This window comes from Hydractinia symbiolongicarpus, chromosome 10, assembly GCF_029227915.1.
Source record: "Hydractinia symbiolongicarpus strain clone_291-10 chromosome 10, HSymV2.1, whole genome shotgun sequence".
NCBI lineage: Eukaryota > Metazoa > Cnidaria > Hydrozoa > Anthoathecata > Hydractiniidae > Hydractinia > Hydractinia symbiolongicarpus.
Genome location: NC_079884.1, coordinates 25711916 through 25729222, shown reverse-complemented (window position 1 = coordinate 25729222; position 17307 = coordinate 25711916). Strand labels below are relative to the sequence as shown.

The 17307-nt window shown below is 36.1% G+C and overlaps 1 protein-coding gene across 1 annotated transcript; it reads left to right on the top strand.

Moving 5' to 3' along the window:
- The first annotated feature begins 292 nt into the window (after window positions 1-292).
- Window positions 293-12212, top strand: LOC130662632 (40S ribosomal protein S10-like). The gene is made up of 5 exons (XM_057461528.1): window positions 293-419; window positions 8993-9137; window positions 10265-10442; window positions 11348-11463; window positions 12070-12212. Exons 2-5 carry the CDS (start codon window positions 8994-8996, stop codon window positions 12133-12135), a joined length of 504 nt encoding a protein of 167 aa, XP_057317511.1. The 5' UTR covers window positions 293-419; window position 8993; the 3' UTR covers window positions 12136-12212.
- Window positions 12213-17307: the final 5095 nt, after the last annotated feature.

Below are 17307 nucleotides of genomic sequence, written 5' to 3'. Positions count from 1 at the left end.
ATTTTGTTTTCAAATAAAACATTAACCTCTTTTATGTAAAAGAATATTACAAAAATTTATAGCTAACAAACCTTTTATTGCAGGATTTTCTTTTTATTTACCCCCGTGTGGTCTTATGTTTTGATGATTTCAGGAATACCAACGAAAATATAAAACATGAACGATATTTTCCATGTACAAATCCTTAGGAAAAAGGTATTTTTTATGGTAAATGTTGAGAAAAGGAAGCTTATAGGATACAGCAAAAACATATAGTAAAGAACAAGGTATTATTATGTAGACAAAAGTAAAAAAATTATTACTAGAATGAATTCTATCTATCTTGATCCTTGATCCGATCCATTTTATGTCCAAAATGGTAGCCCAACTATGAATGGATCTTTTTAAATCGGGTTCGCGAAGGATCAGAGGATAGCAAGGTAAATTTAGTAAAAATCTTACTGTATCTCATGGATCAATTGGGTTTACAACTAAATATGTATGTCCCTATGTGTAACAGAATGTAGGGATCCAACTAAGCATTTTATTTTAGTGATGGCATCTTTATATGCGTGTTTACATGCACATAAATACAGATAGAGAGATAGATAGATGTGCATATTTTCCATGGCTAGCCTCACAAATATCGAGGGATATACCCTGTCTATTATTTCCAGGAGGGGCCATGGCGTAGATGGAGAGTCCTAGAGTATTTAATGCTCATTTTGAGCTACGCAGACCCATTTTGAGCTACGCAGACCCAATTAGAGCCTGCGCTCTACTAGACAACTCCCGGCAACATCCAACGGCCCACACAGTGTGCCATCTTCCCAATTTCCCTCACATGGCTTGGGTTAACCCGGGGCTATGGTAACATTCACTCGCCCATGTTGAATCGCCATCAAGAGGAATCGAACCCCGGTCTCCCACACAGAGTACGAGAGCTATAACCACTAATCTACGGCGCCACAAAGGAAATGGAAATCAAACGTTCAGTCAATACTTACTTATATTTCACATATGGTTATTTTTTCTATTGTTGCTGTTGCAATAACTACCAGTAAATAGTGAATTTCTTAGTTTACATTATTAACAATAGCCAAGTCTTGGCTTTAAAGCTTAGCTACCTATGTGTTTTACTCCAATTCTTGCGGTTGGAATGTTCTCTTCATTGCTCTCCGAAGGGGTACATGGACTTTTCACGGTTAAACCTTCACAGTAGAAATCTTAATTAAATAGAATTTACAAGCATAAACGGCCTTAAAATGTCACAAAATGGCAAAGATTGAGCAGTATCTAAAACATTAAGATTTGACTAAAAAAAGAAAAATTCCTTAAAAAATCCAGTATTGTATTTATGAAGGTTTCACCACAAAAACATGATTACGGCATTTGTACACCATTTCATAATGGCTGCTTAATCTGAATACTGGCCCCTGATTGGTTTAACCAGTATTATGACGCGTTTTCGACCACAATAATTCCTATACTACTTCTGTGCCATATTCAGTACGGCACTTTTCCCCGATCGGGGTTAATCACCTGATCAAAGGAGTCTGCAACTTTCAAATTAGTTCAGACTTACCCGGATTGGGGGAGTACTTTTTGAGAAAAAATTGTTTTGTAAAAGGTCAGCTGGACAAAAGTGCGGACCAATTTTGTTTATATGAAGTCCTGTGCCTATCTTGTGCCGATTCACCAATTAAAAAAAAATTCACCATGCCGTTCTGGCGCTATTAATGTTTATTTATGTTGGATCAACAACATGGTAAATTACTATTGGTTTCTGGCTAACATGGTGAAAAGATTTTATTTTTTTGATGTCTTAAAGCAAGCAAGGATAGCTAGCTTTTGAATAAATGAGTCTTTTATTACGGTACGGATGACAGACTTACATACTAACAGGATACACCAAAACAGCTATCCAAACAATATAAATTTGTAGTTACTCCTAGCTAGCTTAGATGACAAATTAGGCTAGCCAAAGCAAAAAACTAATATAAAAATATATTTCATCATCATCATTCTCGGCTTAACGTCCGTTTTCCATGCTAGCATGGGTTGGATGGGGTATATTAATGACCCTCTTCCAATCTGATCTAGACTGTGTTAGATCTAAACTCAACTTCCTCTGTATCAAGTCTGTCCTTATAACCTCCTGCCAAATCTTTCTCGGTCTTCCTCTGGGCTTTGCCCCAGGAACTATCAAGTCTAAATTGTGAAAGAAATAATGATTGATAACATATAGCGCTAGCTAGCTAAAGACATAAGAAACATGTCATTGGTGTAATGGCTTCACATATATAAAACAAACTCTGAGCAGGCGAACCCATATATAATGTGGAAAGATAGGCCAAAACTTTTGTGAAATATGTCATAACCCCTTACTCACCTGATCAGGAAAAAGTGCGGTACTGATATTGGAAAGGTTTTTTATTTAAACTAGTCTACTAGGTATATAAAAGGGCCAAATGTTAGAGGTTTTACAGTTGCTATACCCTGTTTATGTTTCCTTAGCTACTTGATTTTGGATTAAGTAACAAATCTCACAGTCAAAACTCTTACTGACTTTATCAGTCAGGGACAACCACAAATTAGACTTACGCCCAATTAGGATAGTAGCTTAGGAGATTTTCCATGGACTAGTTAGGAGATCATCTCCTATTTAGGAGATTTATTTTCTTCTTTTGCGATTATCTCGAGCGAGCAAATATTTTATAGTTTACTTTGCAGAACTAAAAATTATAGTCAAATGTCTTTGGGTCGCCTTATTAGACGAGAAATAGTCGCTATGTAGACGAGAAATAGTCGTTATGCGGCACCATGTTGAAAATATGCACACAGGAAATTTAGCCTTTGTCCAAAAGCAACCGTTGCCATAAAACAAAGGTGTTGTAACACGTGCATGCATTCTAAATCAAAAAACACTAAACGCTATATCTTCTGACAGCGCAAATAATAAAGAAAATTATATTTGGGCCATCAAAAGGAGCTTCTATAGAATATTTTTAGCTAATAAAATTGTTACAACTATGCGGCAGAACAGCGATAGGCAGCAAAACCATGTTGATAGCCTAATTAGGAGAGATAAATCGCCCAAATAGACCATCGTAGACTAATTAGACTATCATAGCCTAATTTACGGTTATCCCTGACTGTTTATTGTTCCTAATGTTTTTAAAAGTTCTGTGTATAGGTGCGCATCCTGGCGGGCAACAAAAGAAGGACCACATGCCAAAATGGCTATTTGCAGTAATTTATACATTTTTAGGAATATAAGATTGAAAATGCATTATTATTTTTTTACTAGACTATTGCCTTCTTCTTTAGGGCAGATTTTGCTAATTTTAGCACCAGTCTTTTTGTTTTACTTTATATTTTCAATCATTATAGTCACTGTCTATATTTTTGCCTGTGCATATCTGTGGACATGTCCATGTTGTTAATGCAAAATCTAAAGTTTACGTCCAACGCAACTCATCTATTATACAAAAATTTCCCCATAAGTTCCCTATTAAAATTTGTATAATCACGCCTATATTTAAGATGGCGATTAAGCTTTGCTTAGTTTATCTTAGTGCTCACTTTTAATTGCAAGTCAGGAAAAAAAAGATAATTTTTGTGTGCAACATAGATTGGTTATTTAGATATTCTCAAACAAATTTAAAATTTTTTTTATTATCTCATTCACAATTAAGACTTTATCAACACTATTGAACTCACCTCAAAGAATTGCATTAAAAATTCGAAATGATTATTCACTTTTTGTTAAGACTTATGGGACTAGATATATATAGCTACAATTTAAATATTTATTTTTCTTATTGCTTGACTGCGGTCTTGCCTTTCTTTGACCTTTTTCTTCATTAAAAATTTGCATACTAGTCCCAGTGTTTTTAGTGGCACACGTCCCTATTGTGTATTTTGTAATTAGTACAGATGTAATAAAAGTTCTATATTAGTTCTATAAAAATAAGGTGCAAATGCTGATTTACGAGGTTTACCTTAGATAGTAATGTACCATACATGCTTTTTTAAGCACTCATCATGAAAGTGCAGAGCAGTTGAGAAATATAAGGTTAGCATGCTCTAAATTTAAAACACCTCACATTTTTGTATCTAAACGTTCTTAAGAAGAAACACACAGCATTCATCTTTGCACTTTAAATTGGGAAAATATCATATAAAAGAAAGCTTTAATTAGACAGTAATTACTGTCTCCTAATGTATCAGGGAATTTCTCATGCCCAAGGATTGTTAGATTTTTCTTTTTATGTATTACAACCCAACAAGGTTGGCAATACTCATTTGAGCATCATATCCTGTCTAGGTCAACATCATGTTATAGTCCAGGTCAACCTGTTTTTTAAAATAAGTTATTTTCAATTAAATAAGAAATGCACACACCTGCTGCTAATATTTTTTTTATTGCTTAGACAGCTAGTAATATCATGTTAACCCTTCCCGTCCCGTTCCCGGACCTGTCCGGGATTTTACTAGGACCACTTTGAACGGCCCTCACGGCCGGCCGGTATATTTAAAACTAACAAGATCGACTTTTTTTAACACTAGAATAATTTATCTCTCATTTGCGCCCGATCTGACAATTTTTAAATTCGGCTACCGTAAGTTATGCAGATTTGCATTTCAAAATTAAAACAAAGTTGGCGACTGGATTTAGCGCATGCTGTGGCTCTGGATCTTCGCCTTTTAGCAGCAGTAATGCATCATTTGGCCTCTCTATTAATGAACTAAACCTTGAAGAGGATAGTGATGAGGATGTAGTAGCAAGTGATGATCCAATTGACAGATTATTTGGCCAGAGTGATAGTGAAGACGAAGATTTTTTGGGATTTTCTGATGGTGGGGAAGAATGTGTTGATGAAAGTTCAACTGATAATGATGAAGTGGCAGAACCTAGTTCGAAGAAAGCTAGAAAGGAACCAAGCCCTCCTGGTTGGAACATGGGGCAATGGAAATCTGGTGACAAGAAGTTACAAGAGTTGCCCCATTTTGCTGTAAATCCTGGAATAAATGTCGATATTCCTGAGGATGCCGACAAACTTTATTTTTTCAAACTGTTTATCATCATTCTCGGCTTAACGTCCTTTTTCCATGCTAGCATGGGTTGGACGGGGTATATTAATGACCCTCTTCCAATCTGATCTAGACTGTGTTAGATCTAAACTCAACTTCCTCTCTATCAAGTCTGTCCTTATAACCTCCTGCCAAGTCTTTCTCGGTCTGCCTCTGGGCTTTGCCCCAGGAACTATCAAGTCTACACTTTCTTACCCAATTATCCTCCTCCATTCTTTCCAAGTGCCCCAGCCAATTCAATCTTCTTATCTGGATAACATCTTTAATTCTACAGAGACTTAGCCTGCTTCTTAGCTCATCTGAACTCTTTCTGTCTCTCAGACTGGCATTACACATCCACCTAACCATTCTCATATCATTCCTTTCTAAACGGTCAAGATCTTCCTGCTTCACTGCCCATGTCTCACTACCGTACAACATAACCCTTCTTACACAGGCCTCATACAACCTACCTTTTACCTCAATTGACAGGACTCTGCTAGTCAATAAAGGAAGTAACTCTCTAAACTTTTTCCAAGCAGAACCTATCCTGCAAGTAACACTTCTTCCAACACCCCCTTCACTGCCCAACATATCACCTAAGTAACAGAAGTTCTTAACTATCTCTAACGAGCCACTGTTGTACATCATTAAAGCTGGAAATACTTCATTCTCTATAATCTCACCTTTGCAACGCTTGCATACAAACTGTATGCCAGCTCTTAACCTTCAACTAATACTACTGCACTTCTTATGTACCCAATGCTTGCAAGTCTGACAAAAAATTGAGTTACTACCAACCCCTTTCCTGCAAACTCCACAAGGCCACTTTCCAACTACAAGGTCACACTTGGCTGCAATGCTACTTATCATGACTTTATACTTTGCTGTGTTTACCTTCAGCCCTTTCTCTTCTAGTCCTTTCTTCCACTTCTCAAACTTTTCAACTAATTCTTCCATCGACTCTGCTATGAGAACCAAATCATCTGCATACAATAACTCCCATGGGCAACCTGTTCTGAACTCCATCGACAGCGCTTCTAAGACTAGAATAAACAACAAAGGACTAAGTACAGAACCCTGATGTACACCAACATTTACACTAAATTCATCACTAAGTGAATCGTTAATCCTGACACGACTTCTAGCATTGCTGTACATAGACTGAACCATCGTAACTAGCCACTCATCCACACCTAATTTTCTCATAGCCCACCAAATAACTTTACGTGGCACTCTATCAAAAGCTTTCTTTAAATCTACAAAGGCAAAATAGAGATTCTTTCTCGACTTCCACTCACTGGGAATATCACCATCCTTTATAATCTGGTTAGCAAGACTTGTAATAAGCTCAACTCCAATATATCCAGATGCTTTTACCATCTCTGCAACAATACCTGATACTCCTGCAGCCTTGCCAATCTTCATTTTCCTAATAGCCTCCACTACCCATTCTGTCTTGATCTGCAAGGCTGGCCCTTCTACGACATCATCATCAGACAAATTATCCTCGTCCCAATCAAACTCAGTGTTAAGCAACCTCTGATAATGATTCTTCCAAGCTACCCTTTTCTCCTCCTCTGTGCTAGCCAAAACACCTTCATCATTACGTATACACTTCTCACCTACAATATCTTGATTAGTCTTCTTCATTTGCTTTGCTATCTTGAATACTTCATTGCGCTGGTCTTCACTTCTTAACACATCTGCAAATCTGGGTATCATCAGAAGCTTCTAGAAGACAATTCTTCAAAGTAGTCCAAGTACTTTCAACATTGTCACTATCACATTGACTATTGTAGGCTAACTGCTGAACTTTTGCACTAAATTGTCTTGCTACAATCTCTTCCTTCAGCTTCCAGACTTTTCGACGGGGCCTGTACTTTCCCTTGGCTTCTCTGACACTCTTCAAGATAATATCACAAACCAGCAACCTATGCTGGGAAACACACTCTTCCCCCGATATAACTTTCACGTCCTTCACCACTTTTTTGTCTGACTTTCTAACCAAAAAGTAATCTATCTGTGTCTTACAACCACCTGACTCATATGTTATTAGCCTACTCTGTCTCTTACTGAATGATGTGTTGCAAACCACCATGTCCGTTGCCATTCCAAACTCAAGCAATCTCTCCCCTTCCTTATTTCTACCTCCCAAATCCATAGCCTCCATGCACACCTCTATAACCTTCAGATGACTTCCCAACATGACCATTAAAGTCGCCGCCCACCATGACAAGTTCAGTGTCTCCAAACTTTGATGTGACTGCTATTAACTCATCATAAAACTTATCTTTATCTTCCTCACTGAGTCCACACTGTGGAGCATAAACTGACAGAAAAGTGACAATCCTATTACCTATCAAAAACTTTATCACTATAATACGACTATTAACACGCATAACATCTATTACTTTTTCTACCCACTTCTCTGCAACGAATATGCCAACTCCTCCATATCCATCACTATTACCAATCCAAAAAAGCTTATACCTTGCCCTCCTACCTTCCACAAATCTCACTGAAGCTCCTCTCCACCTAACTTCCTGAACACAACACATATCAACAGATCTACGTTCTAACATTTCAACTACTTCACCTGCTCTACCTCTCAGAGTACCAACATTTACACTAGCCATCCTCAACCTAGTGTTATCTACCTTGTGATGTGATAGCTGGGTAACGGTCTGACGATGCTCACATCTGACATCTGTCCTACCATGCGCGACACCTTCACTCCTTAGAGTTCCAGCCCCGTTTACGCAGTTTGTCTGATTAACTATTCTTACAGTCATTAATAAAGAGTTTTGGCATTGTTTTACAGCTGGATGCCCTTCCTAGCGCCAACCGTTCACAGACCGGACTGGGTGTTTTTTAAAGTGACACCATCACTATGTGGCATTTCATGGGACTTCCACAATCGCCCCTTTAAACTACGGTATGGTGGAGGACGTTCAACTCCTCTCTTGTCTCTTAAGGAGACCCTTCACCAATGAAATTATTTATTATGCTTTATATATTTGATAAGAAGTTCCTCTTACATTCCTATTATTTGCTGGTCTAAAGCACTAACTAAGCATAGGTTGTGGTCCAATAAGCACAATCTAAGCATGGCTAATAGACGGATTGCCAACTTTCCTTTTATATACTTACAATTCTTACTGAATTGTCTATTACCGGAGTCGAACCAGGACTTAGATAATGCTTTATGGCCATTTTTTAAAAAAGAGAAATACCTTACATGCATTTTAAAAATAGTATATGCTTTAAATTAGTTGTTAAGGTTTATTTTAGACTAATATTATAAAAGTTACGAAAAATGTGTTTTTTTGCTAAAAACGCCTGGGATCAGGGACATAATGTGTTAAAAAATGCCTGGGGCGGGAAGGGTTAATTATTTTTTTAAAAAAACAAAATCATTCATGTAGAGATAGATTTGGATTTTTTTCACTTTGTTGCGAAGGCGCGTTAATTATTTTTGGCTATAAAAGTCATTCATTATAGTGAATGAAAGTCATTAATTTGAGCAGTACATAAATATGTTACTAGGTCGCGTGCCACAAAAAAGGCTGGAGATTGTCTGAAAAGATTAAAATGACAAGAAAAACAAAATTAAAAAACAATATCTTTGGTTACTTAAACTTCTGACAAAAAGTGGACATTGGAAATTTATCATAAAAAATCTTTCTAGTTATTCCAACTTGTAAAAAATGCCTTGGAATCCCTTTAATTATTTTGTTCAGCTTGTGGTAATACATTAACTAAACCTGTATTTCTATGCAAATGTTTGTAGTCATTTTTTTTCCGAGGCACACAAGATTTACCTTTTAACAATTGGTGATTACTGGGGTAAATTCTTCAAAAAAATCCATATTTAACTCTTCCTTAGCATTGCATTGAAATCTAGATTGTGCTAAGATTGTTACTCTTAATTTAGAATGATTATCTCAAAGGCGAACCGAATAGCCATATACGAGTCGTTGTTTAAGGATGGTGTCATGGTAGCTATAAAAGATTTTAATTTGGCTAAGCATGGTGATCAGGAGAAGGTCAGAAACCTAGAAGTTATTAAAGCCATGCAGGTAGGTGAGATTAACAAAGCTAATAAATATTTCCTGGGTTTTAATTATGCATCAATTCGTAACCAGTGATTTTTACCAGTGAATCCCTGGCTCCATTCTGATGCTATAAAAAGTGTATCAATTCCTCAACAAATGGGACAATTATTCTTTTTGTTACTTTTCGTGGATACTACACATCTCTTATGTCTGTGGAAAACCCAAGAAATTTGTCTGACTGAAGATCACATATCATTTTTGTTGAACGTTAAAGTTTTTTTTACATGCACAATGCCTAATTAAAAAAGGCAAAACTGAAAAAAGTGTTGCATCAGGCACAGCCAGAAAGATTGACAAGGAGTCAAGATAACTTGATGGAACACGAAGTTTTCATATTACATATCTTCTTTTGTCTCAATGTGTGTTTATTAGTTTGTTGTTTGAAAGCTGAACAATTTTCTAGAGTGCTGATCATGCATCAATTCGTAACCAGTGATTTTTACCGATGAATTCCTGGCTCCATTCTGATGCTATAAAAAGTGTATCAATTCCTCAACAAATGGATCAATTATTCTTTTTGTTACTTTTCATGGATACTACATATCTCGTTTATATTTTTGAGAAAACTCAGAATTTGTTTGACTAAAGATCACTCATCATTTTTGTTAAATGTTAAAGTTTTTTAAGACTACAGTATCTTATTTAAAAAAGGCAAACTGAAACAAGTGTTGCATCAGACCCAGGCAGGAAAAATGACAAGGAGTCAGAATAACTTGATGTAACATATAGTTTTATATTGCATATCTTCTTTTGTCTTAGTGTGTGTTTATTAGTTTGTTGTTTGAAAGCTGAACAATTTTCTAGTGTGCTGATTATGCATCAATTCGTAACCAGTGATTTTTACCAGTGAATCCCTGGCTCCATTCTGATGCTATAAAAAATGTATCAATTCCTCAACAAATGGAACACTTATTCTTTTTGTTACTTTTCGTGGATACTACATCTATTTTGTGTTAAAAAAAGAAATTGTCTAATTTTGTAGATCTGGCTCTAAATTAGACTTTTTTTTATTTAGTCACAGCCAAAAAACTGGCAGAATAGTAGGTTAATCAATGTGTGTTTATTGATTGTTGTTTCAAATTTGTTTTTAGTCACTTAAATCTCGTGGATATGTCAGAGAGAACTTCGCATGGAGACATTATTATTGGTATGTGACAAATGAAGGCATTCAATATTTGCGTGATTTTCTTCACCTTCCACCAGAGATTGTTCCTGCAACATTGAAAAAGTCGACAAAACCATCCGATGCACCAAAACCATGGGCCAAAGGTAATATTCTCTCCTTACAAACATTCTGAAAGCCTATAATCTTGCCTAAAAACATCCCTTAACAATTGGTTAAGTCTGCAAGGCATATTCATTTTCCTTCAATGTATCCAAAAGGATAATGTCTCGTTTATTAACATTAACAATATGCATTAAGCTGACATCATTTGTCTGATGAATCTGTTGCATTGCAATTGAATTTAAGGACAAATAATTTGAAAAAAGGCGATGATGCCAGTTACATTTATCACCTGGGGCCAAAATGGGATCAACTTTCTAACTTGATGTCATCAAAAACCTTTAAATCGCATTATCTCTTCAACCGTTCGTCAAAAGGACATTATCCCATACACTTTCTCTATCAGCATTTTAAGCTTTATACAATATAGGAATGGATAAGCAAATTTCTAAAAAAGCTTTTTTGGTGTCATTGCTGCCGTTGTTAAAATTAATGGCAGATATTTTCCATTCTTTTGTTTTATGTCTCATTTGTTGATCAGTTCGTTTTGTCTCCATTTATTACAGTTATTAAAGTAAAGCTATTGCAATGCACTTTAAGTTCGAGGCAATAACATGGAACGCTTAGTAGGAACTGCCTGGAACTAAAATTTTAAAGCTCAGTCAATCCCCTGTTTGGGAACCAAGTAATTGATGACCTTTAAACCCCAATATCTTTTTAACCGTTCGTCGGAAGCATACGATCCTCGATCTGTGTTTTAACCTCTGTGCAATAGAGGCAACAAGTGAACAAAGTCTAAAAAAGATTTTGTATGCATCGAGGGCTTATTGTTGGCGATAGTAAAATGCAAACGATGAATCTTACTAATCCTTACGTGTGGTTACAAAACCGCGTTTTTTTTGCAAAATATCTGAATTTGATCATTTCACAAGTAACATTTTCCTCGTAGGTGGTGACCAGCGAAGCTCTGGACCACGTGGAGGAGATTCTAGCCGTGACTCCTACAGACGTGATGGAGGAGCATCAGACAAAGCCGGAGCAGGGGCAGACTTCAACCCTGAATTCGTAAGTCTTTTAAAATCATCGTACAAATGTCCGTCTTTTTTATTCGACCCAATCTGGATTTAATTTTCCACGATTTAGCGATGCAAACTATTTTCCTTTGCAAACTGCTGTTCGTAGCTGGGGTAATGCTCAATAAGTTTTTCCGTAAGAAATGCAACTAAATAATAATTGTGCGTTTTGCACGAATGTATTTTAACAACCAACATCAAGAGGGAAATTTTTGGCATCAAATTAATTTGGCGAATCAAAAATTTTGCCTAAAAAATATGAGTTTTCTTCATTCAGGTTTAACAATTCGATATATTTCGTGTTTATATATGTATATGTATAGATTTTTTGTTGAAATCAATGCGCTAAAAATCTGTTTGATCAAAGTGCTTTTTGATATTAAAGGAATTGATAAATTTGAGTAAATTTCTCCCAGAACGTACTTCAAATTTGAAAAAAGGCTATTTTTATTAGATAGTGTACTTTTTTATCGTCTTTTGACCCAAATTTTCTTTAAGGAAAGGGGTGTCCTTGATCAGTGACAGTGTTAATTTACAATAATTATGGTTAGAGTTACAAAATTTAATTCTAATTAAAGTACTTTTTCTTGTTTTTTAGCGTGCTGGCTATGGTGGTCTGGGACGTGGTGCTCCAACTGGTGGGTTTGGTGCACCTCCCTCGTAAATATATAAAACATTTTCAAATCAGAAATATAGTTGTGTTTGATTTGTCCTACCTTATTAATAAATGCAGTGGTAGAATGCAACATTATTTTCTTGCTTCTTTCGTCACTTTTAACCGACGAAAAGTTTTAACCCCCTTCCAGAAGAAAACATTTCTTGATTTTTTTTTACTTATTTGACAAAACAAATGCTAATCAATAATGAGTGTTTTTTTCTTCATTTTCAAGACATTCTTCGGTTTCTTCTTCCTCGTCTAGTACCTCAGTGCTAGTACTTTCTATTTCAATGTCAATTTCTTAAATCACTTTCGTCGGAGCTTTCAATAATCCCACAAATAAGTTCCAACCCTTACACATCAGTCTGCCAAAAAATTCCACTTCACATAAGTTCAACACGTGGTACGCTGTTAGAGTAAGCGAGCAGTTGTCAAACGGAGTTGCACCTGGTGATGTCAAAGTCTCTCAAGTTAAGTGATTTGAAGCCTCTACGTGCGCAGTGGATTGTTGAAACATACAACCATCTCAAGCTACAAAATGATTCTATTATCAACGGTTTTGATGCTGCAGTGGTCACAGAGGCGATCAAGTCTTCTAAAAGCGTCTTTGCACGTATAGAGAACCAATTTGATGAGCCGTACAACAACTCAGTCATTTTTCTTAATACCTCCTTTTTATGGCTTTAAGAAGGTCTGTCGACTTCAAACACGAACAAGAAGCCCTGCCCCCCCCCGGACGGTTTTTTTAATAACTCCTTATTACTATGTTATATGGCTATGAAACTTACTGAGTTTCACTATTTATCTATTAGACACCTGCATGTGAAATTTATAGGTCCCATACCTTTCTCAGAGGCCTTGATATTGGCCATTACTCGAAACTACCCTAAAAATCTCTATGAAACCTTATAATGGGGAAAATTTAATAACTCTTGTTAGAATTCTCTTTAAACTTGCAACACAACTTTGTTTTATTAAGAAGAAAATTTTTGCATAATTTGGACATGTGATTAATCCGATTTCCCGATCTTGTCAGATTTTACCCGAAAATCGAAAAAAACGGATTTTCGGGCAATTTTTGGCACTTTTATGCGATCCACGTAAAAACCAGAAAATATGTTAAGTAACTTTTATTTAGCTTTCCGAAACTTCAAATAGAATGCAAAAATTCGCTCTGGAACAACAGTAATGGTCATAGTATGTGCGAAAAACCCCGGACCGAATAGGGTTAACGGCTTATATAGTGTGCGTAGCGTCTAATTATCCTGCATCGGCTAACTATAGACCTTTTTGAATGTTTACATTTTCCGCAAAAGACCTTTCGGCTTTAACAATCGTGTGGTAGGCAAAAAGAAGCACGCGCTAGGTGAAGTAAGGTTCTTTTAAGTCTGTTTCTTTGCACGAAGGTATTATTACGACTTTATATAAATATATGTCAATCAGAAGTTATCCATCTACACTCGATAATATTTTAAAGACTCAATAATGTTTCCGTAGAAAGAAATGGCCTGAAAAAAGACGTTTCTGCATGCCACGCTGTTGTTAGAGCCAGAAGGGCTTACCGCTGGAAATTGTAAACATTCAAAAAGGTGTATATATTCTGTTACAGGCTAATAGTTCACCCTGACTGTTCGATACAAGGAATTGTCAAAGTTTTGTCACGTTTCTGCAAATATATAAAAAAACCTTTGCGAATATATATCTTTTTATCTGATAGAAGCCCCCACAAAGCGTCGTTTGGAAGTTATTTTTAGCACCCTTTTTTACCATAAGAACAGAATTTGGGTGTCCAGCAATGGAAAAAATACACAAAGCAGGACAAAGGATTTTTGTTGCTAGCTAACTCTTTAAGAAAAAAAGGCGCTCTAATTAAAGCACTATTTTGTGTAGCTATCTAGCTCGATAGCTAGCTAGTAAGTAAGATTCAGACTATTAAAATGGGTATGCAGCACCTATCAAAAGGAGATCCAAGTCAGCACCAAAAATTGAAATAGGTAGCTCTAGCAAGCACACTTTTCTCACTTATATGTAAATAGGATGTTTGATATAAAAAAATAAAGAAATACACAGAGAATATAAATAGTTCATGTCAATGTCTATAGATCTTCCCTGATAAAATACACGAATTTAAAAAATAGTGCTTAGCTCCCTAGCTACATCATCAATAAAGCTACTATACGACCAAACCAGACTACAAACGGGCGACGAACAAAATGTAAGCACTTTTAATCGTAGCCTTACACGGAATGTTCTGGCCACACGAAGAGCATACAATCTCGTTAAATTGACAGAGATTAAAATGAAGCATCTTCATTGACTTTTGAGAAGACGGAAATGTTCCGAGGTTTTACCCTGGACAAAAATTATCAGGCGATTTTAAACATTCCGTCTCGCGTAGCGTTGGACGGAAATCAATAAAAACACGTAAAATATAAAATTTAATTTTGGTGAAAAATTTTGTTGGTCAAAATTTTTTTTTTGGCTATAAAATTTCGTCGGTCAAAACATATCGTCGGTTATAAAATTTCGTCGGTGAAAAGTGACGAAATTTTTTTCAAATTTTGTCACTTTTCAACGACGAAATTTTAACCGATAAGGGGAAATTGCAACGTCATCAACGCTTGTTGATGACGTTCATACGTAAAGTTTTATTTTAGAAAAAATGTCCCCTTTATGGGATTCAAACCAGTGCTGGGGCACAGCAGTGTATTTAAGTGCAGCGTGCTTTCTAATTGGACTATTGCGACAGTAAATATTTCATTTTTAATTACGTTTTTACTTTTAAACAACATAAAGTTTTAACTGGACTTTCTTGGACTTTTGTGTGAATTAATATGGAACTTTATCACGTCTTATGTATGTTGCATTAATTAAGCAAAATAATTTCGATCTTCGCATAACAACACGAAAGAATATGAATAAAGGTGGAAGGTTAAAAAATAATCTTTTGATGAAGGGGAGATATTCAGGGTATTTTCTAAATTTATAAGCGAAACAAAACCAAATAATTTTTTTATAAAGTAAAAATAAGCACCTTCGTCCCCAGGGTTTTTTGCCTTGATGTGAGGGATGACGGTGAAAAAGGTAAAAATAGGTGCATTGCAATCTTTGCCCAAAAATTAACCTATGTGTTTTTGTTTTTTTTAACAAAGATATATATTTTACCCCTTGGGGCCTTATCACCTTCTTGGCGGAACGAGCCATATGAAAAAACTTCAAAATAATGAGGATATATAAAAATAGATGCTTTAAGTTCGGAAAACATTTTTCAGGATTTAATGTTACTTTCTGTGACGATCAAATTAACGTCATCGTTATCGGCAAAAATTTTTTTGGTACTTCTTGATCATCTCAGACATAACAGTTGCCATCTCAAGAGACTGAAGTTTATCCTACAACGAATCCAATTTTTTACATTAGCAATGGGTTCATCTCGTTTCTCCGATATAATTTCAGCCAGTCTGTTATAGAATCTGGAGAACCCACGAGACATGCCTCCAAAACACGTGAAAACCAGTGGTGTAAATGTACCTTGGTCGATTTCGTTTACTCTTTTAATGTAACACCTCTTTTTAAGCTGTTCATTTGAACGATGTGCTGCAGGGAAAAGATTGGGTCGAGTAGACTTTAGCTGCAGGGTTGAAAAATTTAACGTCAAAGTACGCTACTTGTCCCTTAACCCAGAAACCTCTTGCAGTAACTTCAACACGTGCATCATTTGTTTAAATTGTTGACGGTGGTAAGATTTCGCCAGTTAGTTCTTGCAATGGCGCCGTAGATTAGTGGTTATGTGGCGCCGTAGGTTACTGGTTATAGCTCTCATACTCTGTGCGGGAGACCGTGGTTTGATTCCTCTTGAGGGCGATTCAACATGGCGAGTGATTGTTACTATAGGCCCGGGTTAACCCAAGCCATGTGAGGAAAATTGGGGAGATGGCACACTGTGTGGGCCGTTGGATGTTGCTGGTTGTTGTCTAGTAGAGCACGGGCCCTAATTGGATCTGCGTAGCTCAAAATGAGCATTAAATACTCTATGACTCTGCATATAAGCCATGGCCCCTCCTGGAAATAATAGACAGGGTATATCCCTCGATATTTGTGAGGCTAGCCATGTAAAATATGCACATCTAATACTGGTTTCGTTGTAACATCCTTCTTGCAGCATTCAGCTAACAATTCTTCGGTAAAGTCTCTTATTTTATTATGTCGAATTGAAAAGAATCCACCATTAAGGCATGATAGGCCGTGTCCAATCTTAAAAAGCACCAAAAAACGCATTTTGTTGGCAAACGTTTTAATGGAATATTGTACCTTATGTACAGACTATCCCCAAAAAATTGTTTGTCAAGTAAAATACCGTACTTTTTGATGGGTAAGCTGGTCAGCCAGTTTGACGCTTCGATTTCTAGACTTGCTTCAATGGTTCTAGTTATCATTCTGTCAGTTATTCCCGTTCTTATTTTGTCAAGTGTTTCGTTATTCATGTTAAGTCAGGTATGTCGAGATTATGACGTCATCATCGCCACGGAATTTTTGCGTTCTGAGATTTCAAAAGTTAGCGCATTGCGCAGACTGAATTTTCCGTTGCCTAATCTCTTTTTTGAAATGCTGTATAATTCTAAAATTCATCACGACGTTTTTGCAATATCTTAAAAATGATAAAAGGAATGACGATTCTCTTGCGCAGAATATAGAAGCAGAAACAACGAGTTGTAACAGACTAACGACATTTGCATTCATATTGGCGAGGAAAACTTGCTTTAAAAATGTATCAATTCAATGAATGTGATTGCTTGTGGTGCAAAAGTTGCCATGAAAATAAATTAATTTGGTTTTGCAAAATGTATTTTTTATTAATATTTGAAAAAAATATACCCTACGACATGGATATATCATTACTCGTCTACAAGTATAGATAGTGCTACTTAAAAATGTATCAAACTATATGTAGCTTGCATTTTATTTTAGAAGAATGCAAAAAAATTCGGGTTATTGGTCCTGATTTAAGCCGGGATGTTACCGTGGCTGATTAGTACATCTTGTACCGTCACAGGATAATCGATTAAAACATTCGCCTGGACGCAACAAACATTTAGCAAAAAATAATTAAACGAATTAATCTTTTTTCCTTGATAAAATATTATCATGAATAAAACTGAAACTAAAGTACAGAGAAGT